Source organism: Indicator indicator, chromosome 24 (assembly GCF_027791375.1).
Source record: "Indicator indicator isolate 239-I01 chromosome 24, UM_Iind_1.1, whole genome shotgun sequence".
NCBI classification, from domain to species: Eukaryota; Metazoa; Chordata; class Aves; order Piciformes; family Indicatoridae; genus Indicator; species Indicator indicator.
In genome coordinates, this window is record NC_072033.1 from 11,643,864 (window position 1) to 11,669,303 (window position 25,440).

The 25,440-nt window shown below is 41.3% G+C and overlaps 1 protein-coding gene across 1 annotated transcript in view; it reads left to right on the forward strand.

The window, feature by feature from the left end:
* CDH4 (cadherin 4) overlaps nucleotides 1–25,440 on the forward strand; it is a 463,608-nt gene that overhangs the window by 269,884 nt on the left and 168,284 nt on the right. The window contains exon 3 of the mRNA XM_054391796.1: nucleotides 14,043–14,266. Coding sequence (XP_054247771.1) covers nucleotides 14,043–14,266 — 224 coding nt within the window. The remainder of the gene's footprint in view (nucleotides 1–14,042; nucleotides 14,267–25,440) is intronic.

Consider the following 25,440-nt stretch of genomic DNA (forward strand, 5'->3'; position numbering starts at 1 on the left):
GGGAATCAAGGATTGGTAGGGCATTCTTTGATGTCATTCATCACACTCACTTAACCTTTAAAATATATCAAGCAGTTGATGTTTCTTTTTCAACCAATCAGTAAATAAATAACAACATTACAGCCTCTTTGTTGACTTTCATGTCTCCAAATGGCCTGACTTTTTGATGTTACCTTAAAACTCTCACAACTGAGCTGACAGAAAAGGGGACCAGACACTATGATGATGGGCAGTACTAAGAAAACTTCCATGGAATATGATATTTTTTAATCATGTTTCCTCTAGTGATTGCTTCAGAATGATAAGTGGTGGGTGTCAGTGTGGATTTGGAAAAAGAAAAGGTACCTGTTTACATGCAAAACTTTTAAATTAAAAAAACAGATACAGGATATTTCTTACATTCTTATTAGTCCACTCAAGGCTTTACTGCTGTGCAGAGGAGGGTTCAGCATGCAGCTAAGAGAAACTCAGATATTGTCCCTTTCTGCTTTCCAGTGTCAGCAACTGAGACATGTGTGGCACTTTCTGTTCTCCATCATATTCTCAGAAATTCTTTGCCATGACTAGGACAGGATTTCTGCCTAAGGGCTGGGACCTGAGCTGCCCAGTCAGTGTGTTGGGATTGCAGAGACTAGGGTTACTCTTGTCCTTGTGGAGGGTGTTTGCATAGGACTGCTAAATGTTTCCAGAGGACTCCATCATTTAACAGAAATGTTGCAACATTTCCAGAAATAAATTTCAATCTTTTTTTGTAAGATGGGGGAAAAGGTTGGTTGGGTTTGTCACGTCCTTTGTTTTTTACGGAATTGGTTTTGATGGATGAAGCTGTGGAGGAGAGTTCTGAAGTTTGCAAGCAGTATTTATTTATTGCACTGTGTGTTCTTTTATGGTAGTAGTTATTCAGCCATACAAATTAAAAAGTCACTTCTAAATCAGTTTATTCCCAGAAAGATCAAAAGTTTCATTGTAAAAAAGAACCAACAAACTTAGACCAAAAAAAACCTCTCAATATCAAGACTTCTAGCTATTGCATTCCTGATTGTATTACTCTTTCCCAAGGGAGAAAGAATGTTTTATTCTTCAGGCACAGTCTGGATCTGTCTCTTCTGCTGAGGAAGTGCCACCTTAGAGAGGTTCTTTAAAATGTCAACACCTGACCACTGAAACTGATTCAACAACCCCCAAACAGCTCTCAAGAGCAGTCAGAGTGGTGCAATAAGGAGTGATTTTTATTCATTACCACACTGGTATAGGATTAGGTGCAGCACTCAGTTTTGTGCTCTTATTTTCTTTGGAATTTTATTGTAATAAAAAGCAGTTACTTCAGTCTCATCCTATTCAGGAAATCAGGTAAAAGCTTGCCTGCTAATCAGTGGTTTCAGTGGTGCTTCTGCTTCATCTAAAAATTCAGTATAGGGATTTCCTTAATAAAGGCCATATGCATATTTGTAAGGATGCTTCTTGACTATTTTTTAGAAAGAGCTTTCAATTTGTAGTAAAAGCATAGGAAAACTTCTAGATGGGTAAAACAAATAAAAATATAATAGTTACAAGATCTGCTCATAATTAAAATCCAAGGGGAGAGAATACATGAAATAAATCAGTTTATATGAACCAGATGTTGTCTATTTTGGGTGGTGGTGGAAATCCATGTGGCTCTCAGAGATGAGGCTGATGCTTTGTGGACAATAAAATATGCTTTTCTAACAGCATTTGCTTGTGTGTCTTGTGGCAGAATTCACACACCTCTGTCATCAGCTGTTCTTCAGCCTGAAAGTGGCCTTGTTTCAGCCCTGCCATCAGGTAGTCTATGGAGCTTGGTCGATTTAAGAAGTTTTAAAATAGAGAAGGAAAGAATTTGTTTTCTGTAAGACAGAATCCACACAGGTAGTGGGATGCTGCTGGTGAAGAACCACATCCTGCTTCAAAGAGATGTGCCATTGTTGTGAGCGTTTTGCAAAACCTGTTGTTTTAAAAGCAAAATGAGAAAGATCTGATATATCAAAGCTGATGCTATCTGTGCTCAGGAGCAATTTGATGATCATAACTTTCTTTGTAACTGTCTCTGCCTGAAGTTCCCTACCTTAAAATGGATTTGTTCCCTAGACTACTCACCAGGGCAATCTAAACAGGTCTTTGCTATCAGTGGCACATGACATTTTACTGCTTGTCTTACCCAGCACGACTGTGGAATGCTGCTGCTGATTGTCGTATGATGAGCTACCCACGCAGCCCTGGGGAAGCAGTGGCAGGATGGACTTGTGCTGGGTACATGGCAGATGCATCCTTCCTGTAGGACCTCCCTACTCCAGTCCCCTTTCAAAATGTGGGGGGAAATTGAGGGCAAGGTGGGCTCTGACCAACCCACAGCTCTGCACCCAGGATGCTACCCATAGGTGGTAAAATGCAAAATTGATTGCAGCAAGACAATGTTTTCCTTTTGGATTCTGGGTTTTGTGTGCTTTTGGAAAGCATTTGGCAGCCACAGCAAGTATGTTTACAAAAAGAGCAGAACTGGTAAAGTTCAGGTTCGTGTTTGGATTCAGCCCCAGCAAACTGAAGCTGAAGCTGTGCCAGACGTTTGAAGCTGCCAGACGACAGTTCATCTCAAACAGAAAGCTGAAGAGGGGGAAAGAAATTTGTCAAATGTATTCCATGTGGAATTTCAGGCAATTTAATTTGATTCACTACACTCTGAAATGTCTTGGACTTCCCTATTGTTTCTTTAACACTAAATTTGATACCTTCTGGGATCGTCAGTGCTTTGTGCTGCATTTGTCACGTTCTGTAATTTACTGGCTTTACTCTCCCTCTATTTTAATTGGCGGCACTGAGCCCTGCTAAAAGCACTCTGTTAAATTTAAGGTTGCTAGTTGAATCCTGGGGTCATTATTCAGGTGAGGGGAGTGCTGCCTTTCTGTTGGAGACCACTGTAGTAAGAAGAGGCAGAGGGGGTGAACTGCATCAGCAGCTGAGCACTGAGCCCGCAGCGATGCAGTTGTCAGGATGTGGCTTGTGTGAGGGTGGCTGTAGAGGGGAGTTCATTTTTTGTTCAGTGATGGCCAGCACTAGAGAGCATGGAGCTGTGTTTTATTGTGGTTTTGCTTTTCCAGATAATTTCCTGCTCTGTGGGTGAGTTCAGTGGACACTGGAGCTCAGCCCTGGGGCAGGACACTATGGCAGCAATGCAGCCCCGCCATCTCTTGACTTGCCCAATGTTTATTACCCACTACAAGCACAGCTTTGGCACTAAGGACACTTTTTCCTCTCCTGCTCCCTCTGACCCACTGCTGGAAACAGAACCCAATGCCTCCATCTGTAAATAAAGCTCACTAAATTTGTCCAAATGTCAAAGCAGTTGAGCCCACCTGGTACCAAACTGTTTTATTCTATGTAATATTTATTTCTCTTGAAACCTGAAGGCTTTTGTAGGCTACAGCTGAAGGTAAGGACTGCAGCTGCTTTTCGTGCAAGCTGACAAGCAGAGGTGCACAGCAGCTGCAAGTTAAATATAGCTACCTTGCCTTGATTCTTACAGATAACAGAATTTTCCATTTCTAATGTTCTTGCCTGAAACATCTACTCATTTATGGCATTGTGATTTGACTCCCTGTTCAGTGCCCATTGCTCCTGAGCCAGGCTAAGGAAAACAAGAACAGTCAAGCCCAAAGTTGTCAGTGTTTACACACAAGTCAAGTCCAGAAGGAGTTCAGTGTCTCTACTGGTGTGTCTAATTTTCTTTTTTTTTTTTTCCTGACATGTGCACCCTCTGTTTCTAGGTGTTGAGAGTTTGTTTGTTCTAAGGAGTGTGAAAAGAGATGAGCCTGAGGCTATCTGACAGGGCTACAGTTGGAGCATCTCTTTCAACTTCTTTTCCTAGGCTGCAAATGGCCTGTGTTCACATCTTCTTTCTCCATAAAATCTTCCTGCAGCTCCCCATGTCTTTCAAATTACAGTTCTGGCAAGTTGAAAAGATATCTGTGGCAGAGAGGAAGAAGCCCCAGGGCTGCCAGGTCGCTGTCAGTGGAGTGGGTGGGAGCTGATAGGGATGGCTGCAGTTCTGTGGGAGTTGTGTGTGCCTGCCAGCTTCCCAGCACTGCTCCCAGTGTATGGTGTTCCTGACCAGCAGGGCTGGGCTCTCTGCTCTGCCTAGGATTGCAAGGTAGAAGGTGCTTGGTGCAGCATACCCAGGTTTTGTCTCAAATACAGCCCCAGCCTCCTGATAGCTTCTTCCAGGGATGCTCCTGCCAACAGTGAAGATGGGTGAGCAGCTGTTACAACCCTGAGACTGCCCTACAATTATACAGCATCTTCCCTTTATAATTATCCTGTTAAGCTACCATAAAATCTGTAGGTTTTCCTCAAGTACTGTGTAGTGGTGTTTAAAATCTTCCTCCATGAAGGTAGTTTAAGAAACAGGAGAGCATTGTAAAAATCATTAGCACTAAGGGTAAAAACCTTCAGACAAAGTGCTCTGGGATTTATTTGCTGTGTGCTGTAGTAATAATAATTAAAACACATCCTACTGCATGTAACTCCCACAACTTGCAGTTTGCTCTGAAGCTGAGAAACTCATTGATTAATCCACGGGGTCAGTCAGTCTATCTTGTTTTGAGAGTTAATCATAGGCAGACTGTGCACCAGCACCAAGTGTGAAACAGGTTTATTTACTGCTGCTTAATCAGAAGAACCCAAACTCTCCTGTAGAGTGGTGAGAGGTTTGCTTCTACTTAGCCTTTAATTGCAAAGTGATCTCATTAGTGCCATAGTGAATCTCAGTACTATCTTACAGATACATGGAATTTAAAGAGCAAAGAACAAAAATGGTTGCCTGTGAAAACTCAACATTTACCAACAAGTGTGGTGCAGTTGGTGTTTACAAGATAACCCAAACCAGGCTTCTCTTTATTATCCTTTTAATCCAAATCTAAAACATTAGCTGCACATCCCAGGGTCTTTTGGTAGATGTCACTGTTAAGAACAGAGGAGGACTGGACTGTCATTCTGAAAATACTGTAAAAGGTTTATTTATCCAAGGGTAAAGATGTCAGTTCTGAACAAGAATGGAAGCCAACAGCATAGTTACTGTGGCATGAACTGAAGAAAAGGGTAATCCTCAGAGTTATCCCAGCTCAGGATGCTGCTTTGCAGTGGACCTGAGACCATATAAGCATCCTTCTTACTGGCCTCTGCCATCAGTCCCTGGCTCATTTATTACTTAATCATTTCTGAAATGTCTCAGTTGGGTAGAGAGAGAATAAAGGGATCTCAAATGGGCAATGAAATCCCAAACAAAGAAGTCATTGCCAAAGCAGGTGCTGGAAACTCAGAGGTGAGTTTGCACGCCCACAGTAAAGCCCTGAGCATAAAAATGTGGAAAGCAGTGAAAAATATCTTTGACATGGATGGGTTCATGTTCCTGTGCTGAAGAAAAAGCTTGCATGTGAGTTCCACATCATGAAAATCCAATTCGAAGTGGCTGCCCTTTGAAATCTGGAAAGTATCTCTCTGCCTTTGTAGTAGGAAGCTTCTGGCTTGTATTTAGAAAATTGGAGATTAAACAACTCCTCTTAACCCAGTGCTAAATATCAGGAAAAGAATAGAGGGGAATATTCCCTTTACTAATAGTTGTTTCTAATCAGATAAAAATAAGTGACAGTGTAGGAAGAATCCTGCTACTAACTGCCAGAACATGTCGATTTATCAAATTTTTCCACTGTTGCTCTTTTTTGAGCTAGCCTCAGAGCTCACAGTGTATGTTTTACAGTGCAGCAAGGTAGATTGATTGATCCTAAATAGAAAAGCCTTTGGGGTCTCGAGCTGATGTTTTAGCTTGGGAAAAAACCTGAGTAAAGCATGTTAATGTAGAGAAAGGAGCCTGGTTTAATTGGACCAACTCCTGGCTTGCTGAAAATTAATGGCTGGCTGGCTGTTGCCAGAGTGATTCATCTTTTCTATCATGTTCTACAGTCCTTCTCTCCAGGGGTCTGTACTCCCCTCCAATTGCAATACCGAAAGTGAAATACACTTCTTTTTTTCCCCCTCCTTAAAAACACGTATTTTAGTTGGATTGGCTTCCAATAAATGAAAAATAGCACTGCTGGGAATATGAAGGAAGCTGGCAGTGTCTGGGAATTGGGTTTTGTTTACTGTAGGGCTGATTTTGTTTTGTTTCAATGGGAATTAGATCTTTTTTTTAATGTACTATCAACTCCTCGTTGCTACTGGCTGGCTGTACAGGTGACAGAATGACTTTCTAAAGGATCCCAATTTCAGTCTGTTGAAATGTATTGTTCCTTTTTATCTGGCCATGGAAACAGAAACCCTGTGTTAGCAAGAGCTGTTAAAAGTGAATATAAAGCTGGAAGAAGTGAATGCATTTAGGTGGCTCTGAAAAAGGTGAATTTTCTATGTACTTCTGTTAAGCCCACAGAAATATTTTGTATGTTTTTAATAAGTGACTTTACATGACCAAGACTTACCATACAAAGCCTGCTGGATGCAGTCCTGGTTTTGCAAAAGCAAAAGAGCCTGCAAATGAACCTGAGGTAGGCAGTTCACCAGTGTGTGCCCAAAACCTGCATGGGTAATTTGATCATGGAGGGCACTGAGTTTTGAAATTTAAAGGGTGGAAAGTCAAAATGTACTTTGAAAGTGTAAACTCCTTTTATGTGCCATTTGAAATCTATCTATCTCACTTGCTGCTGGAGATAGATTGCTGCTCCTCTGCAGATTCAAAGGTGTCACCAGTTGACTGGCACATGGGGTCACTTTTAACAAGCATATAATGGGAATGTCGCAAATGTTGTATTATTGCATATTCTGCATAGGAGGATTCACTGTAACTGAAGATTACAAGAAGATAAATAAAGAAGGATTTTGTTTAACATAATTACATATGTTACATTGTTATGGTAATTTATTATTGTTCCAGTAAGTCAAATATTAGCAGTCATAGCACAGAGATCATAAATAATGCACTGGAAAATGGGATGTAATGTTTCGCATTGACCTGAGATATGGGAAATGGGTAACATTGGAGCAGATGTCTGTACCATTAATTGCAAGAAAACAACATTAAGAACATGCTAAGTCATGCTAAATATTTTCAGCAGATGAGAGACTGTGGGGCAGTTCATTAATTCTTCTAACTCATTCATTATATTTAGTTTTTTACTTTGAGAACACTTAATGAATAATCAATGCTTTGTGAAGCTAAGGGTGTGAGCATGCAGATTTTTATATACATTCATATACTAACCAACATGTACCCATCTCTCCCCAACAGTTTTCTGAATCAAAGCATTTTCTTAAACTGTGTACTCTTAAACTTCATCACTGGGGATATGTCGATTAGACTCTGAAGTAGCTGTTTGAATTGCTGGTTTTACCTTTTACCCGTAGAGTTTGCTTCTCCCACGGCGGTATAAATATTAAATAAAGACACTAAGAGTTTATTAGTGTAATATTTTTTATGGGGACATGGTTGAAAATGTCGCCTATAAAATTAGTAATGGAAGGATAAAAATTATACATTGTTTCTGTCAGGTTTTACAGGCATCGTTTTGTCCTATTCATGCATTGGTTTTCTTCCATGAGAGCAGAAGAGCTCTGAGTATTTTTACTGCAAGAAGCAAATTCTGGTTGTGTACTGTCTAATAGTATGGGAATTATTGTAAGAACAACAATTATTGTAGGACAAAAATAGGACTGAGGAATAAGATGTAGCATTGTGTAAAGTTGGGTTTGGTTTCCATATAACACAGAAAGAGCAACATCTCCAGATTCCTTCAGAGTGATCAGAAGGCCTGTGAAACCTGGATACATTCCTCCTTTAGTACAAAAGAAACAGAATCCTCTTGCCTCTTTCAGCATTAGCCTGATATTTTAGTATTTACATGTATTGACATTTGTTCATGGGACTTCATTTTACAAAACAACTGCAATAATAAGCTGTGTGACATTTCTTAGTTTTGTTACCCAGTGCTAATGTGGAAACATGCCAGAATCTGCCTCTGTTTGCTTTTTGAAGGGCCTGTAAAAGCTTGGTTTTGTCATTTAGGATTTTTATCTCTTGTATTTGATTAACCTATATGTCTGAATGATAAATGAGGAGCCTGAATTTTAGGATTCAGATCCCAGCTTTGTAGGGGATTTCCACTATGGCCGCAGGGAATTCACTTGACTGCAGTTTGTTCTGCAGGTGGATGACAGTTTTCTCACAGAATCATAGAGGGGTTGCTTGAACATAAAGAAAGATGCCTCAAAAATGTAGCCACGTAAAAGTTTGTGCTGCATATTTGCTTTCTCAAATAAATGAAGCTTGCCAGCCAGGCACAGTGTGCTCTGTTTCACATTAGCACCTAATGGAGAAATCAGTTTGTGAGGATGTGAGGCACTTAAGGGAGTGATACACGTTTTGGTTATGTGGATGGTTGCATAGAATCTTCAACTGGTTTGGGTTGGAAGGGACCTCTAAATCTCGTCTAATCCAACCCCACTGAAGTCAGCAGGGACATCTGCAACTAGGACAGGTTGCTCAGAGCCCCAGCTTGACCTGGAATGGTTCCAGGGATGGGGCATCTCCCACCTCCCTGGGCAATCTGGGCTTGTGTTTGCTCACTCTTGGTCTAAAAAATTTCTTCTTTGGATCTAGCCTACAGTTTCCTCTTTTAGTTTAAACTCTTCAGAGCCCTTGTCCTGTCAACAGGCCCTGCTAAAACATCTGTCCCAATCTTTCTCATCAGTCCTTTTAAGTACTGAAAGGCCACCTAAGGTCCCTCCAGAGCCTTCTCTTCTCCAGGCTGAACAACCCCAACTCTCTCAGCCTGGCCTCAAATCTAAGGGATTTCAGCCCCCACATCATTGTTGTAGCTTCCTCTTGCCCCACTCCAACAGGTCCATGTCTCCATTGAAGACTCCAGAGTTGGACCAAGCACTGCAAATGGGGTCTCAGCAAAGTGGAGCAGAGGGGCAGAGTCCCCTTCCCTCCACCTGCTGCCCACGCTGTTGGAGATGCAGCACAGGACGTGGTTGGCACATGGTGCCAGCTCATGTCCAGCTTTTTATCCATCAGTATCCCCAAGTCCTTCTCCACAGGGCTGCTCTCAGTCCCATGCCTCTTCATAAACAGCAGGTTCATATCTACTAAGGAGCTGGATTTTTTTTTCAATATCTGTTGTGGTGTCACACAGAAGAATGCTGACCAGGGCTGCCACTACTCTCCAGAAGCCAAAGAAGATGGATGATTTCAGGCATATGGGAGCACTGGGCCAGAAGTGCCAGGGCAGGAATACAAGTGTTTTTCTGAAGATCACAAAAAAGGGACATTCCTGTACGTGCTCAGGACTCTGCAGGTTACTTGAATATCTGAAATTTCCAGAAGTTACCATTCAGCTATCCTCATCTTAACAGTGCTTGTAGAACTGGTGTGAGGACTGGATTTGGTGGCTTAGCTTTATCACAGTCGCACCAGGTGTAAAGGGAGATGTTCAAGAGACACAACATGAAAAGCAGATAGGATCCTGCTCTAAATAGTGCTGTGTATTTACTGCTTTGAAGTTCATCAGGGAAGGAGCATCTTGGCAGTGATAATGGTGAAAAACAGAGTCCTGAAGGGACCCATATCCTGAACCACGGGACGATGTCCTGCCGGGGGATATAGCCTAATAAATATTATCCCTCCTGCTCTAGCAACCCTGTGCAGCTTGCCAGAGGGGGCACTTTTTAATGGACTGGGAGAAGTTAAAGGAGAATCCAGAAGGATAAGACTTCAAGCGAATTCTTGGGTTTATACCATTTATAGTCCTATTAAATTCAATATATTTCTCAGACATTTGGGGGCAAGGAAGTTCACTGTATTTGTACATCTTTCAAGGTCCTCCCTTGATCATTTGACTCTTGTCCAGCTAGCTTAACAAGCTAAATAATAAAAGGGAACAATGCAAAAGTTGTCGAATTTTTTTTTCACCCTGAGTCTTTTTTGAAGAAAAATATCTTTTCTGTGTTTTTTTTTTGCCTCTCAGATACCCAGCAGCTTGCTGCAGACTCCTGCAGCTTTACAGCCTATCACTCAATACCTGTTTCAGTATATCAAATTGTCATACCTCCTTATTTCAGAAAGAAGCAATTAAAATGATGAGGGTAAAGGGTTAAACCTAAAAGCCTGCTAATGAGGGTGCCTTCTTGGTGTTTTTTTTTTTCATCAGGCATTTGATGCTGTTTTCAGCATAAGCTTTCGATAAGCATCACTGAACATTTTTCCAGAGTATATGAAAAAAAGGTTTTTTTGCCATCCATGATAGATGTGTGGTTCTGCTGTTTGTCTGAAATCCTAATTACTGATGCTCCAGCTTTTGAATATTAAATTCATGCAGTATTCTTTAGACTTCAAACTGGTCAAAGAAAGATGGATTTCTGTCCACAGAGACATCTAAGTTTAGTAAACAGAGCCAATGTTTGCTTATTTATTAAATTATTTTAAAGTCAAGAGTTTCATCAGCTGCAAATTACGTAGACCGAGAGCTTTTCAAAGGAGAAAAAGAAAATAGCAAAAGTTTGCTGCCACTGGATGAAATTTTAATTTCTCTTTCCATGAGAGCAAAGAGTGGAGGCAAAAGGTGGAATTTGAAAATATGGAGGAGCTCTCCTTTTCTTGAGCTTTGTCATTTATTATAGAACAATGGTTTGAATTTATTTTTTCCAAACTTACACTTGGAAAAAATATTTCCAAACCTATATGGGGGAAGGAAAATATCATATATATATATATATATATATGATGTCTAGATGATGTAGATGTGTTTATGTGTATGTATATATCAGAGCACATCTCAGTAGTCATGTAACACCCCAAGGAATCGTTTTCACAGGGCAGCAAGGAGGATGAGCACAGGGTTTCTTCTGAGAGTCCTTGCAGCCGTGTGATCACAGTGTGAGCAGTTCATCTGTACTGTGTTGCAGATGTGTTTTTTATGCTGTGCATAAACACTGCCTAGAGCAGTAGCAGCAACTCGCCTTGACAGCAGCTGCACGTGGTGATCCCAAGCACTTAGATCCTGATGAGTTTCTGAAACCCTGTGTGGTCGAAATCTTCTGCAAAGCCACCCAGGTGAGGTGCTCTTCCGCCAGCTGTGCAAAGTATGGTCCCTCATAGTGACTAAATACTATGGAATCCATACATTACTGAGGCCTAGAAATGTCTAAATGGTGGAGATCATGAGGGTGGGGCTGGGTTCTTCTCAGGACAAGGCATAATGGGTACAAACTAGAACAGAGGAGGTTTCACTTGAACTTAAGGAGAAACTTCTTTCCTATGAGGGTACTGGAGCACTAGAACAGGCTTCCCAGAGTGGTTGTGGAGTCTCTTTCTCCGGAGACTTTCAAAACCCACATGGACATGTTCCCCTGAAACCTGCTCTGAGTGAACCTGCTCTAGCAGGAGGGTTGGACTAGGTCATCTCCAGAGGTCCCTTCCAACCCCCACCATTCTGTGCTTCTGTGATTCTATAAGCCCTTTTGTGCATGCAGCTCCTGAGGACTCTTTGGTGGGAGCTGGCTGTGTTCATTCACTGCTGAACATTCTACCTGTGCTACCTGAGAAGAGCAAAGTGGAGCAGAGACTCCACTTGTTTAAAAAATTAGACTTAATTTCTCTCAGGATTTTCTCTGTCTCTAGTCAAGTTTGTTTTAAACTAATGGAAGTAATTAGCGAGTCACAGAGGGACTTTGTCTAAGAGGTAGCCATTTTTAGATAATGGAGCATAAAAGTCGACATGGTGACGTATGACACCAGAGCAGCATATTGCAGCCATGTGCTGTGTCTTAAGCAGATGTTTAAGTACTTTGAATGCTGAAATCACTACATACACAGATAGGAAGGGATTTTTTTTTTTCTCAGACAACTACTGCACTGTAGGGCTTTCTTTTAATCTCAATAAAATCAAAGTAAGCTCTGAGTTGTTTTTAATGTGCAGTCATTATCACTCCTTCCCCTCTTCTTCAAATGTCTTGCTGCCTATGACATGTGGATACTTCAGGAGGTAGAGATGGAACTTGCTTTTTGAGTTGCCATTACATGGCAGGGGAGTGCTATAATACTCCAGCTGATGGACCTCATTTCTAACAGCACTGATGGCACGGAGCTGAAAATAAATAACATATTAGCAGCGAAGCACTCAATGTGTTCACACATACTGAATATAGCTGTGAATGTGGGGGAGATTTGCAGAAATCCCTGAGAGCTGAAGGAAATCTTGCAGCAGGGTGGTCCTTGTGGGGATCTCTTCTAACAGCCAGCCACCTCACTGATCTCTGAGACCATCCTGGCTTCTCCAGTGTGCAGCATTGGTTCTTGTAGGTGCCAGCAAACCATGTGTGTATTTAACCTCATTCAGTGTTTTTGTGAATTTTTGTTTTTCAGACTAATCTACTGTTAAAGTGAGCAGGACCTGGTGTGGGTCTGAGAACTGACCTAGGGTTGCTTATATGGTTAGAATGATGGTAGCACTGCAGAGCTTTGCAGTTAGTGTTGATTGCATGTTGTCCCCAGCAGGCCATTTAGAAGTGAAACCTCACTTGGGGGGATAAGAAATTTTGACCATCAGGAGATGAGCTGCTGTGTGTTAGTTGACCTCAAGTATTGGCTCCTCATTTCTCCATACTGTGATGGCACCAGGGGCTTTGGCAGCAGGACTGGTTAAGCAGTTTCCTGGCTGCTTTTTTTCTTTTGCCTGTGCCATCCCTCTGACATTTTTATTTCAATCCAGATTAGTCCCTGATTCACCTCAAAGCAGCGCTGCAGAAGCCTTCATCCATGGTTTGGGGGAAGGGGACATGTGGGGTGAAACTGGTCCAGGAGCTTCTCTCTCCTGGGTTGCCACTGCATCCCTTGTCCCACCACATCCAGTGTATGTAGGATTCATCTGAACTAGTTTTTCTTGTGTAAAAATGAAGTGGCTGCTGAAGCTGCATGAGACTTGGACCAGCAGGTTTTCCTTATCTCAGGTCAGACCAGGAACATTGCTGCTGAGCACTCAAAAAAAGCCTCAGCTTCCAGAACCGATGTAAGGAGGCTAGCTAGAGAGCTGTGCATCCATTCTCACTCACTTGAGATGTTTTTACGGGTACAATATGTTTTCCTTCACCACATGTGTGTTCCGCCCCGTGGATTACTCGAATGGCACAAAGTGTTTTGTTTCCCATGTGATTAGCTGCAGGTTCCATTTGTATCAGATTTGTCAATTTTGTCATATAATGGTTTGGTTTTTTTCCAGCCTAATGTATGTGACATGTTTCAAAATGCCAATAAAAATAGTTTCCAAACCGGTCTAGGAAAGAATTTGACCAAATAAAAATATCAGCAACTGGGAAGCTTTGATCTGACAGTGTAGGCTTTGAAATTACATGCTGTGGTTTGTGAAAGGGAGTTTTACAGTTCCTCTTTGCAGTAGCTGTAATGTGTGGAGGGGTCAGCCAGGGTGGGATTGCAGCCATGGGTTTGGGGCCTGGCTCCAGCAGTGGGATGCATTCTGCAGAACAATTTAATTATTTTTTTTCTTTGCTTATTTTTTTTTTCCCTTGTTTTTATATTTCTGATAATAGAATTGTTATGGGCTCCTGAATTTCAGTTAAGAATGTGCAAATAGGCTATCTGGTAAGTAGGTTATTGAAGGGTTAGGGAAATGGAGAACATTTTGTGCAAAAAAATACCCACAGTGTGGGTAATAGACTCCAGTCGAATTTAAAAGATAATGGCGACAAGGGAGAAATCCACTTGTAGAAATGGGGAACAGCTGTGTTTGAGATCTAATGAAACTGTATCAAATACTTTAAAAATGGCTTACAACGTGTGCCCTGGGGAATGGAGATAAAGCACAAGAGCACTCCTGAAAGGTCGAAGAAACAGTTAAATCATTTCCTTGATGGTTATTAGAGATATAGGAAGACATTGGTGAAAATTAAACGTCTGAAACTTGTGTTTGATTGCTTTCCTTATCGCACCAATCTCACACGTTTCTCCCATCTCTTACTCTCTGTTCTAGTAAAATTTAATAACTGTGCCGGTAACAAGGGAGTTCGGTATGAAACCAACAGCCTGGACTTCAAGGTGAGGGCAGATGGGACCCTGTACGCTGCCCACCACGTGCAGATGCCTTCAAAGCAGCTGATCCTGGTGGTGACCGCGTGGGATCCCCAGACCCTGGGCAGGTGGGAGACGATTGTCAGGTTTCTGGTGACAGAGAAGTCGCAACACAATGGGCACAAGGTAAGTTTTAAAAGTTATTTTGTTCTTCCTTTGCCTGTGCTCCCCAGAGCTTTGTTACATGTGCCAGTGGATTGTTTGTGTTGCCTGGTTTCTGCTTCCTAAGTGTCCAGGTAGAAGATATCATGTGTGGTGTCAAATTTCTTGCAAATGGTTCTTGAACCTCTCCCACATAAGCAGTTTAAGGTTGTCAGTGTAGGAAATGTTCTTTAAGTTAATACTTTTGCATTTTTAAGTGACTGCTTGGCTCTGTTACATGCTGCAGGTCATATACCTTGTGTTTGCATCTCACTGCTAATACTCTCTCTTGACTTGAACTAAAACCTGCAAACAAAGGCTGCCTCCCTCTCTCCAGAGTCAAAGTCAACCATCTTCTTAAGAAATTATGAGGTTAAGTCCAGATTTCTGACAGTGTGGACCTGGAATCACACACTGGCTGCTTCTGCCATGCTGCTAAGACATCTTCAGTGATTCCTTTCTCTTCGTGAGCCATCTGCATGGTCCTGCATCTCCATGGGGGTGTTCCAGAGGAGAAATTTGGGCTTGCAGCAAGGACAGGGAGCATTGCTGCTGCCTGATAAGGGACATATGCTCACAGGCAGCACGAGCCAGCAGGGCAGCAAAACACAATGTGGCACTGCAGTGGCAAGCGTCCCCCCTGCTCAATGCCAGCATCTTCCCTTCCCCACTGCTGAAGAGTGAAAAGACAGCACTGTTCAGTATTTCAGACAGAAGGTTACAGATGCTTGCTTGCCGCCTTAGTTTCATACACATAGCTGAAAAGCAGGAAGGATTTTCCCAGCCCAACAACCTGAGAGCAGTGTTGCTTTTAGTTAAATACAGCATTGGGCTGCACAGGGCCATTGTAATTGGGGACTGCTCCATGAAAACAGATTTCTTCTCTCTGCCCTTTGAGTGGCTGCCTCTGTCTTTTCTCTTCCATATCATCTTTGGTAGCAGCAGTTCATCTTTTGATTTTCTCCTCCTTCCTTTTCACTGTCTGGGCTTGAAGACCTACAGAGCAGAGTCCTGGGGAGCAGTCATGGCTAGTTCAGGGACAGACAGGATAACTTGACTGTGGCTGTACTTTGGATTAATGCAGCACAGTAGTTGTCAAAATAGCAAGACTGGCCTATCTCTTCCTCTTTTCTGCAGTGCTTGGGTTTGGAGGGCAGGGCAGGGAAGGAGAAAAAGACTTTGTGCTGTATTGTCAGAATGCTACCCTGTGAGTCTGTGCCATGTGGGAGAATTTTTTGCTACATGTGAGAAAAGGAGGAAAAGACTTGTAGAGACTTAAATCTAGCAGTTGCCCAGTGGGCTGACCCCTGAGGTTTTGCATGGCTTAGAGTTGTATAAATACACTTCTGCTGCTTTTCAGTAAGTCTCTGGCTCATGCAAGATATAATTAAGCCCTGTGCGTTATGTCAACTGTATTTGCTGTTTTCTAACCAAAGAAATAGTGCTTCCCTCTAAAAGTAATTAAATATTGAAGGAACAAAGTAAGATGTCTTATATACTGCTTTAAATTTCTTCTCAGTGCAGCAGAAAGACAACTGAATAAGCACACGTTTCTGTTTTAGTAAAATATTTGGTTGGAAATTCATCTAATGTTAATGTAAGCTGAACTCTGGTTCAAAACAGAGAGAGCTAAGCTTTTTAAAATTCATACCCCTCCTTTCTAAAAGCCTTATTAGTGTGTAGTTTGAGGCTGGAATATGGAAAACAAGACTAATGACAACGTCATAAGCAGTTTTATTGTGGTCCCTATAGCAGGCATCCAACTTGTTTTATTTAAATGCTTGTGGTTTTTGCAAGCAAAATAATCCTTTGCTTACTAAAGAAATAAATATGATTATGAGATTATTGTAAAAAAATAATAGTGTTTATGCTAAAAAAAAAACCCGAACCAAAACCTAACAATATCCAGTTCAATGTGTTTCAGGCCATGACCCTAATATACTACATCTCATGGCTTTTACAGATTTCACATTTAGTTTTGTGTAGTATGACTCCAACAGAACTGCATCATTTTTTCAAGGCGTTTCAGGCTGTTGTGCTATATTCAGGATATGGAGATGGCAAATAAGGGAGAGAAAGGAGAAGGTGACGTGAGAGAGACCAGCCCTATTCTGGCATGTACATCCATTGCCATTTGACTTTCTAAATTTGTGATTGATCTTGTGGAAACGCTGAACAGTTCCCAACCATTAAAAATAATTAGAATGAAATCTGCCTTACTGCACCTGCTGATTTCTGTTTGATGGCATCTACAGCACAAACAAGTTGCTTCTGCCTTGCTCACCCATCCTCAGTGTTCCTGTGGGCTTCTCCATGGCCGATGGCCCTTCTCCATGATTGGGGCAGCCCCAGTGTGATGCAAAGCTTGTTGCTTCTCTGAAGCACCTTTGAAAGTATAAAGCAGAATTTAGTTGACAATTACCCATGGATTAAACCTTCATGACAACCTGGTTAGCCCTCCTGCAATGTCTATTATTAGACTTTTGGTTCGTTATGGAGGTTAATACAAAATAAACGTTACAGGTAAAGTCAGTGCTAGGATAATGGCTGAGGCCATGGTGGACTGGAAGTGAGGTCCCTGCTCTGCAGCAGATTCCTGGTGCATTCTTGGGAAAGCAAACCCAATTTCTTATGGCCTGCCTGCAAAATGAAGGCAGTGGTCTACTTCCCAGGGAGGGTGTAGAGGATAAACCCCTCAGTACGTGATCCTTTGGATTTGTGATCCTGTATTACCACAGCAGATAAGACTGGAAATCTGCATAATGGGCTGGGAGAGCTTTGGTGGTGGCCAGCATGCTTTCAGAGTGGCAGATTAGTTCAGGATGGCTCCTGTCAGAACAGTCGTCCCCTTTTGTGCTTTGATTGCCAAATCAGAGGGTTTTGTGTCTCTGCCTGCAGTTGAGATCACAGAGCTCTGCCATTACTCTTTGTGCAAACTGGTATTTAAATGGTGAGTGGCCCCATACAATGACAGTTTCCCCTCCTTCATAGTGTTGGCCTTATAAATGTGCTAATTGCTTTAGATGACTGAATAACCTGGGCAAATTTGGAAACTTTCACTGGTAAACACTATTGAAAGAGTTCTAACCACTACATTAAAGTAGTGCTAGGGGGATGAAATGATAGCAAAGAAGGTAATTATTTTTTTAAAGTGTTTTAGGGTACATGAAGCATACATTTTTCCTCCCCAGCAAACATTTGAACATAAACTTTTTTTCTGGTTAATACAAGTCATGTTAGTAACTCTAGGAACTTTTTTTTTGTTCAGTCTTGCAGTAAACCTGATAGCAATTCAATTAGAAAATGCAAATGAGGTCACATTTCCCATAGGAGTGCTGAATTACCCCAGAGGAATCAGAGCAATATTCCAGCATAACAATCAATACTTAAGATACAGTTTCTTGTACTGTTCTTATCTGGCTGCCTGTTGCTGCAATTGAAGTATCAGTTCGACCTGTGGATATAATTTGGAAAGAAGAGAGGGGAAAGGGAAAAGGAAAGTGAAGGGAAGGAAAAGGAAAAGGGAAACGGAAAAAAAAGAAAAGGGAAATGGAAAAATAGAAAAGGAAAAGAAGCCCTCAACATAGGAAGGAAAGGGGCCTGATGGAGCAGGTCCAGAGGAGGGCCATGAAGATGATTGGAGGGCTGGATCACCTCTGCTAGGAGGACAGGCTGAAGGAGCTGGGTTTGTTCAGCCTGGAGAAGGTTCTGGGGACACTTAGTAGTGGCCTTCCAGCACCTGAAGGGGGGCATGCAAGAAGGCTGAAGAAGGGACTGTTTATGAAGGCCTAGAGTGATAGGATGAGGGGCAATGGTTTGAAATTAGAGAAGAGTGGATTTAGATTGAATATCAGGAACAATTTCTGCACCATGAGGGTGGTGGAACACTGCAACAGGTTGCCCAGGGAGGTAATTGAGGCCCCATCCCTGGAGACATTCAAGGTCAGGCTCAACAAGGCTCTGAGCAGCCTGATCTAGTGGAGAATGTCTCTGCTCACTGCAGTGGGGTTGGACTAAATGACCTTTGGAGGTCCCTTCCAACGCAAGCCATTCTATGATTCTAAGAAAAGAAAAAAAAGAAGAAGAAAATAAGGTTTTGATGAAATTTTATGAAGTCCCTGTAGCTTGTGTCAGCATCTCTGAAACACAAACTTGAGTGGGTTAATGCTCCAGGAGAAAACAAAATAAAGCAGACTTTACTTACCTGAAATTAGCAGGGCAATGTCTTCTTTTCTAAGAGTGTGTGCTATTATTTGTAACAATTGGATAATGATATAAGCAGAAGGCTAAAATGAAGATTATGTTTGTGAACAGTGACAATGCTGACAACTTCTTATCTGCAGAAACTCAAGTGTCCCCAAGTACCTGGACAGATATATAGTCATTAGTGCTTCACTTCCCACACTGCTCTCTGTACAGTGTCTGTACAGTCTGAGCTTCTCCTCATAACTCCTCACAAATCAAAATCCTCCACTCCCTCTGTTGCCTTGTCCCATCTGAAGTTCTGGCCCACACTCTTTTTGATCTTTTCTTTATTTGTCAGTGCTTGTAGGTGTCTAAGACACATTTGGCAAATTTTATTCGTTTGTTTGTTTTTTCTGTAGTTCTTACCTCGTGAGTTAAAATCAGGATCATAGGAATACAGCATAGAAAGGAATGCACAGTAAAAGAGCTTGGAGACAGAGGGTATATTCAGTACATGTAGGATGCCAGTCATCTGCTGCCAGTGGCTTATTTTAGAAGAAAAATACTGTTTTCTTTGAGTCATGTTTATGCCAGCCTACGTTTCTTATTGTCTTAGCTTCTCAAATTCTGAGCATGGGAAATGTGTAAATTTTGCAGTGTTAAATCACTGGGAATTGTGCAATTAAAATCTTGCAAATACATGGCTATGCAGCTTGTGTTTCAGACATGGAGAACTACTGCCAGAAATCAATCCTTGCTTAAGCCCAGCTTGTGTTTTAGTATGTCTCATCTTACTTTGGGCTTCTTTCATAACCCAGGTATGAACGTGAAAAGCTGATTCTTACAGCCAGAGGTTTTTTTTGTTTAATACCTTTAAATAATAATCTCTGGCATTTTACCTGTCTGAGAATTTAAATTCTACTACAGCCTTTTATTACTGATCACAAATACAAAGGTCTCTGGGCAATGAAAAGCTTATCCAGCACTGACCTTCTTTGTGACCTCAGTTATTGTGCTAGCCAGGATGCTCTGCATGAGGCCTGGGAGCAATGAAGATGTACCTTCCCTTGATGGAAGATAAATGACAGCTTAAGTGAGAGTTATGATTCCAGTGCTCCTGGTCTTCCTGATGCTCTCAAGTGGGTGCACCTGGAAGAAATGGGAAAAGAGTTGCTGCATTTGTACCCTTTGCTTCCTCCCCCTTCACTGGGATGAGATGTGATGTATGACGTCAGGGTGATGGAGTTTCCCCCATCAAACTGTGCTGTCCCTAGAGAGGGGCTGCAGAAATGAGTCTGTATTTGTCATCCTGCCTTTTTCTGGCCATCTTTCTGCACTTTTTAAGTATGGGGTTGTTACGCTGGGGTTGTCCTCTTTGTCCACCACTGTGTGGATCCAAGGTAGTAACTAAGTCAAATAAAATGGCAGCTAGAATCATTTTTATTTCTGTATCCTCATCACTGAAATGAGGCCTTGACTGATCACAGGCAGTGAGGGTAGACAAAGGGTTCTGTTTCTTTAGGTAACTTGTCAGCCGTTGTCTGGGGTTTTAACAAATCAGGTCAATGATGAGAAAGTGAATGATTAATAAATTGATACCATATAATTGTTACCAGTGAGACTGCAGGTGGAAGTCTAATGAAGATCTATCAGGTGACCTTGTCTGACCTCCTGCTTAAGTGGATTGGAACAGCTAGCATTTAATTGGTGCATGAGATGGGAAGTGATGTTTGTGAAAACATCTGAAGGTACTTGGCCTGATTTTCAGGTGTGTTCAATTGCTTTGCTTTGCACTGAAGCCAAGACAAGATGTGACATACAGGTACTCATTGCCTTGGAAAATCAGCCCAGTATGGGAAGTTTCTGAGCACTGCACTTACTGTATTGAGTTCTTAAATAGTCAGCATCTAACCAAGGGTCAGGCTCAAAGCCATACTAGAAAGATCATCCGTAAGTGAAATTCACTCCAGATCTATCTTCCTTCAAACAAAAAGAAGTCCTAAGGATTGAACTGCCTACACAGAAATAAGTTTTTTTCTGATAAAACAAAACCCTTGGACTGCCGCGGACTGCCTGCCTGTGATGTGTGCCTTGCCCTTGCAAGATCAAAGCCTTTGACCTCTGGTTTCATGTTCTTTGTTGTTAACTGCTGAAGTCTGACTGCCACTTCCAAAAACTATTTTGGACTGAATTTCTTAAAAAAGCCCTCCCTCGCTGTGATAACCCATTGACAGTTATGTGTAAACATGAGCTTGAGGAAAGACAAAAAACTGCTTCGTGAGGACACAGCCATTAAAATAAATCTTTTTTTAGAGTCCTGAGTGTCTCTAAATCTTGTCGTTAGCCCAGTGAGCTCAGACAGACTGGTAGTTACAAGCTCAGGGTGAAGAAGCGCTCCAGTTCTTCCCAGCCTCCGGAGGCCAGGTCCTTGCTTGTTGGACGTGGTTCACGGTAGTGCAGCTGCATCACGTTCTGCCCCCTTGGCACTGCTGTCTGGAGGAGCAGTGAGAGCCAGCCCGGCATGGGTGTCCAGCATGGCAGGGTATGCTGGGTGGCCACTGAATGGGATTTCAGACAATGTCTCCATCCAGCAAAGCTTTTCAACACACTTACATTTCCTTGTGCAAATGGAGATAAATTGAATGTATTTGCATGTTCAGATTTAAGCATTTGCTTAGGTGCACTCCAGACTTGGGGAATAAAAGAAGAACGGTCTTTTCTCAAGAGCCTCTTGAAACAACCAAAGGATAACTTGAAAGGGCAAACTCACAGGCTGGCACTGGGGAGAAGTACCAGAATGAATTACTTTGCTTTGTGCTAAAATAGCAGTGGTACTTGTGATCTCTTAAATCTTTTGTGATCTTTTTAATTGCAAACATTATGAAAAGAAGGAATATTGCTACATTTAATTCATTATGATTATTTTAATTCATGTATCTTTTGAACCTCATGGCTTTAGAAAAATAAAATGAGATTAACATTTTTCTCAGTCTTCTTAAGGGGTAGATTTGATCCTGCTTCTCTCTGTGATGAAGAACAATTGTAGTAGCCTGAGCTCTAGAAGCAAAAAGAAATGTGTTTTGGAACAATTTTTCAAATTATTTGTTAGAACTTTTATCTGGGTGGCAGAACTTGGGCTTGCTAACCCGGATATTTCATGCACTTTTCTTGTCAAGATACATGTAGATGAGAGAGGGAATATCAATCTGCAGTAGTGGTTTTTACTATATAGTGTATGATGAGAGCTATCACCTTTTTTCCTGTCCTATAGGTATCTGAACAGGTAACAAGTATGCTGTAATCTAATAGCCATGCTCTTGAGAAATACTTGTAGCTCTGAAGCCATTGTGTATGGCTTCTTCCAATTAGGAGAATGACATTAACTTGAAGGTAGAAGTGTCTTTTTGTAAACACTAGAAAGTAGAGTACAACAGCAATTTAGATGTTTGAGAAACAATCCTACCTAAGAAGCACTGCAAGATCAGATCTTACAATGGGAATGTGAAAAGGTCAAGTTGATGTGGGGAGCTTTACAAGGAAACAGCCTTATCAGAACTTTTCATATTGGGATAAGACATTCAAGACTTAAAACAAGAAAGAAAGTACATCAAGAGCTCTGCTTTACGGATGATGTCATCTTCTGTTCATTGAAGTCTCTTACAATATTCAGACCCTGACAATGACAAAAGTAGTATCACAGGTGCTTGAAACCTGTGGGAAACTTAAAAGATTCCACCAAAGGCAGATAGCTTTCTTATGTACCTGCTTTGGTATGTGATTTTTCACAGAGAGCAGAAGAGGAAAAGCATCATTTGACATCTTGAAAGTGGTGTGCAGTCCAGGAGGCACCTCTAATCATCACTGTGGTGTGGTACCACAGCATAAGTTTCAACACTACTCTGCCTCTCTACCCCAGCCAAAACTTCCTCACCCTAGAGAGACCTTTAGCATTTCATGTCTGCTCAGTAATGAACATGGATGTGCAGTGCCTGCAGGATTCCTTGTTCAGCTGGTACAGAAGCAAAGCACATTGAAGTGTTCTGGTGACTTACAAGGTTTCATCTGAAAATGGTGATAATTTACCAAATTTACCATTTAGGCAAACAGAAAATGCAGGAGAGTTGAGGTGATTTCTGAATTTCAGTTAAATTGTACTGGGAAATCAACATCATCTGTCCCAGCGAGGGGCACCTGGTTAGCAGCCAGCCAAAAAGCCATGCTCAGGCTGTGAGTTTGTGTGTTAACTGCAGTCTGTGCCTGCAGAGTCCTTATCTGAGCCACTGGCCTCATTAGATTTTCTGATCAAAGAGGATAAATGGTATTTGTTTGTTTTAAATAAGAGTCTTGTATGGCAACTGTGTGGATATGCCCAGAGCTAGTGAGTGTCTCTATTCTCTAGAGTCCAGACTTAGCATTTAATTACTGTTGCCCACTAAGGGCCCTGCTGCATCTTCTGTGAAGACAGGATCTTCATCAGCCTGACTTACCAGCCAGTGTTGTGCTCTCCCTATTTAAAAACTACCCACCTTCACCTGCTGTTCCTCTTCAGCTTTTTTCTTGCTTTGCAGCCTTACAACATTAAGGAACATTCTGATTTCTCAGACACACTGATCACGTTTTATTAGTTATAACAGCTAATTTTTTTCCAAAGCCTGCAAAGCCAGGCAAACACCTAACAACTTGACATTTGCATGTGTGCCTCATTTTTCAGTTGTCAAGGAACAGTGCACATATAGGCGGTCGTTCAGCTTTGACACAGATTCCTTGGGAGAGAGGAGCATTTGCCATGGCTGATGCATGTGTGTGCATTTTACGTGGCTCATTCCCCTCCTCTGAGGGCAGTAACTCTGTTAGATTTTAGTCAAACTTTTTCTTCCCTGTCAGCTGATGTGTTCTGGAAGCTCATGCACTTGCCAAATCTGACAATTTTTCTTACTAATTGACTCTAATGTGAACTGCTCTGTGCAGCCCCACTGCTAGCTGATAAAAAAAAAAAAAAAAAGAAAGAAGTAATGAATTTTTGCTTAACTAGCTGATTTAATTAAAATGTTTTATACTGTACTTGTATGGTTTCTATAAACGGAGAGGTAATTTTATTTAATGAGTTCCTAGCCAAACATAACACTCCTGACTGTCTGTAGCCAGATTTGATAAAGGTCACAAATGCTGAGATTCCACTGTTTGCTTTTGTAAGTCGTGATGATCAAACAGCTTGTTTTGGCACTTGAAATATCCTGTCAGGATTGGTTCCCTCTATTCCTGTTTATACCAGAAATTATTAGTATAGTTTTAGGAGCAGAGGGGGTTCTTCTCTGATTCTGAACACTGTTCATTATCTTTAAAGTGGAAGTCTACTGCCAAAATCACATCTCATTGTCAATTAGTAGCTTCTCTGCAAACACATTAATTTAATGCCCCTGCTGAAGAACTGTGCACATTGGAACATCGTGCTGCTAAAACACTACTTTTCAGAGCACTTTGACACAGATCACTCATGAACAGCAATTTATGCTGTGATGCTAATGGGATGTGACATGAAGCTGTCTTTGATCAAATTTACCACAGCTTACAACTATTAGTAAATAGACCTAATCTAGATAGTCATAACAGATTCCTGGAAGGGGGTTAAGGAGAGAAACAGATTATGAGTTCCTTACTATTTCTGAAGAACACCTTCTTGTAGAATGACTGTAGTAAATGAAAGTCTAAAATACAAACTCTGATCTTCTTAAAACTACTTCTTTCCCATCTCCAACTTTGGTGAATTCAGCAATGACCCAAATAAAAAAAAAAGAATCAGTTACCCTAAAATAAATAAATTTGCTCTTCGTTCTACAACCTTTTCGTTCTAGTGTACAAGAACACAAAATGAAATATTATCCCTCTCTGCTGAAAGATCAAAAGCTGGGGAAATGGTGCATTTTGGGGAAAAAAAGGCTCATTCATCCTCCACTGCCATCCCTGATGTCAGCAAAGTGTTGTCTCCATAGAACAGAATTCATGCAAATGTTTTTTAGCAGCATTTGTGTGTTCCTTTTGTTAAAGAACTAAGCTATATTTTCATTGTCTTATTTTCTGTTTCATAAATACATTTTCTCCTGTCCTTTCCACAGCTACCATGGAAACAAGCAAAAATGTTTCAGTTTAAATATTTTTAAATAGATTTTTTTTTCCCTTGGTTGAAAATGGTACCAGTCTTCAAAATTATATAGGAAATTAAGGGAAATCTGTTTGAGTGGTGGGCTAAAGGTGGCTTTATATCCCCTTGATTTGATAAAAATATATTAAAATCACATTGCCTCATTTAAACCTGGGGAGTGATACTAAAAACAAGCCAAGCATTACTTCTTTTCTGAAAAAATGTCTACTGTGAAGTGTTAAAGATCCTATGAAAATAATAAGACTGGCATATAAATAAAACACAGGTGAAATCATAAATAATTTTGATACTTGGGAAGTAAAAGCCTTATTACCTCTCCTCCAATTGTAGGTACTTTTTAGAAAGAATATTATATTTTATTGTTGAAGTTGGAGCATTTTGGTTTGTGAGTTGAGCCCTATAAAATGAATAATCTCCAACAAACGTACCCTAAGTCTCACTGTTATTTATATGCAGAGAATGGTGGCTTATTTACCCAAACATTAGAGTGATCCAAAATGTTCAGCTAAGCAGGAACACAAAATATGATATTATATTATGTAAATGGGTTTGTGATACGCTCTGCTGGATAATAACTTCCAGATGTCTCTGTAGCCAGAGGCTGACGGATATCAAAAGCAGGTTGGCTGGGAGGGGAGACATGCCAGCTGGCGAGACTGGCTACTGCTAAGTGTAGTGGAAGGTGAAAGCTGGTATTTCTTCACACTCACTGCTTTTATTTGTGGGCTACTGAAAAGTCAGTGGCTCACAGCCTCCTTTTCACAAGCAGGATAGGGCTTGAGGGGCTATAGGCATCCCACACGTCCTGTTCTTT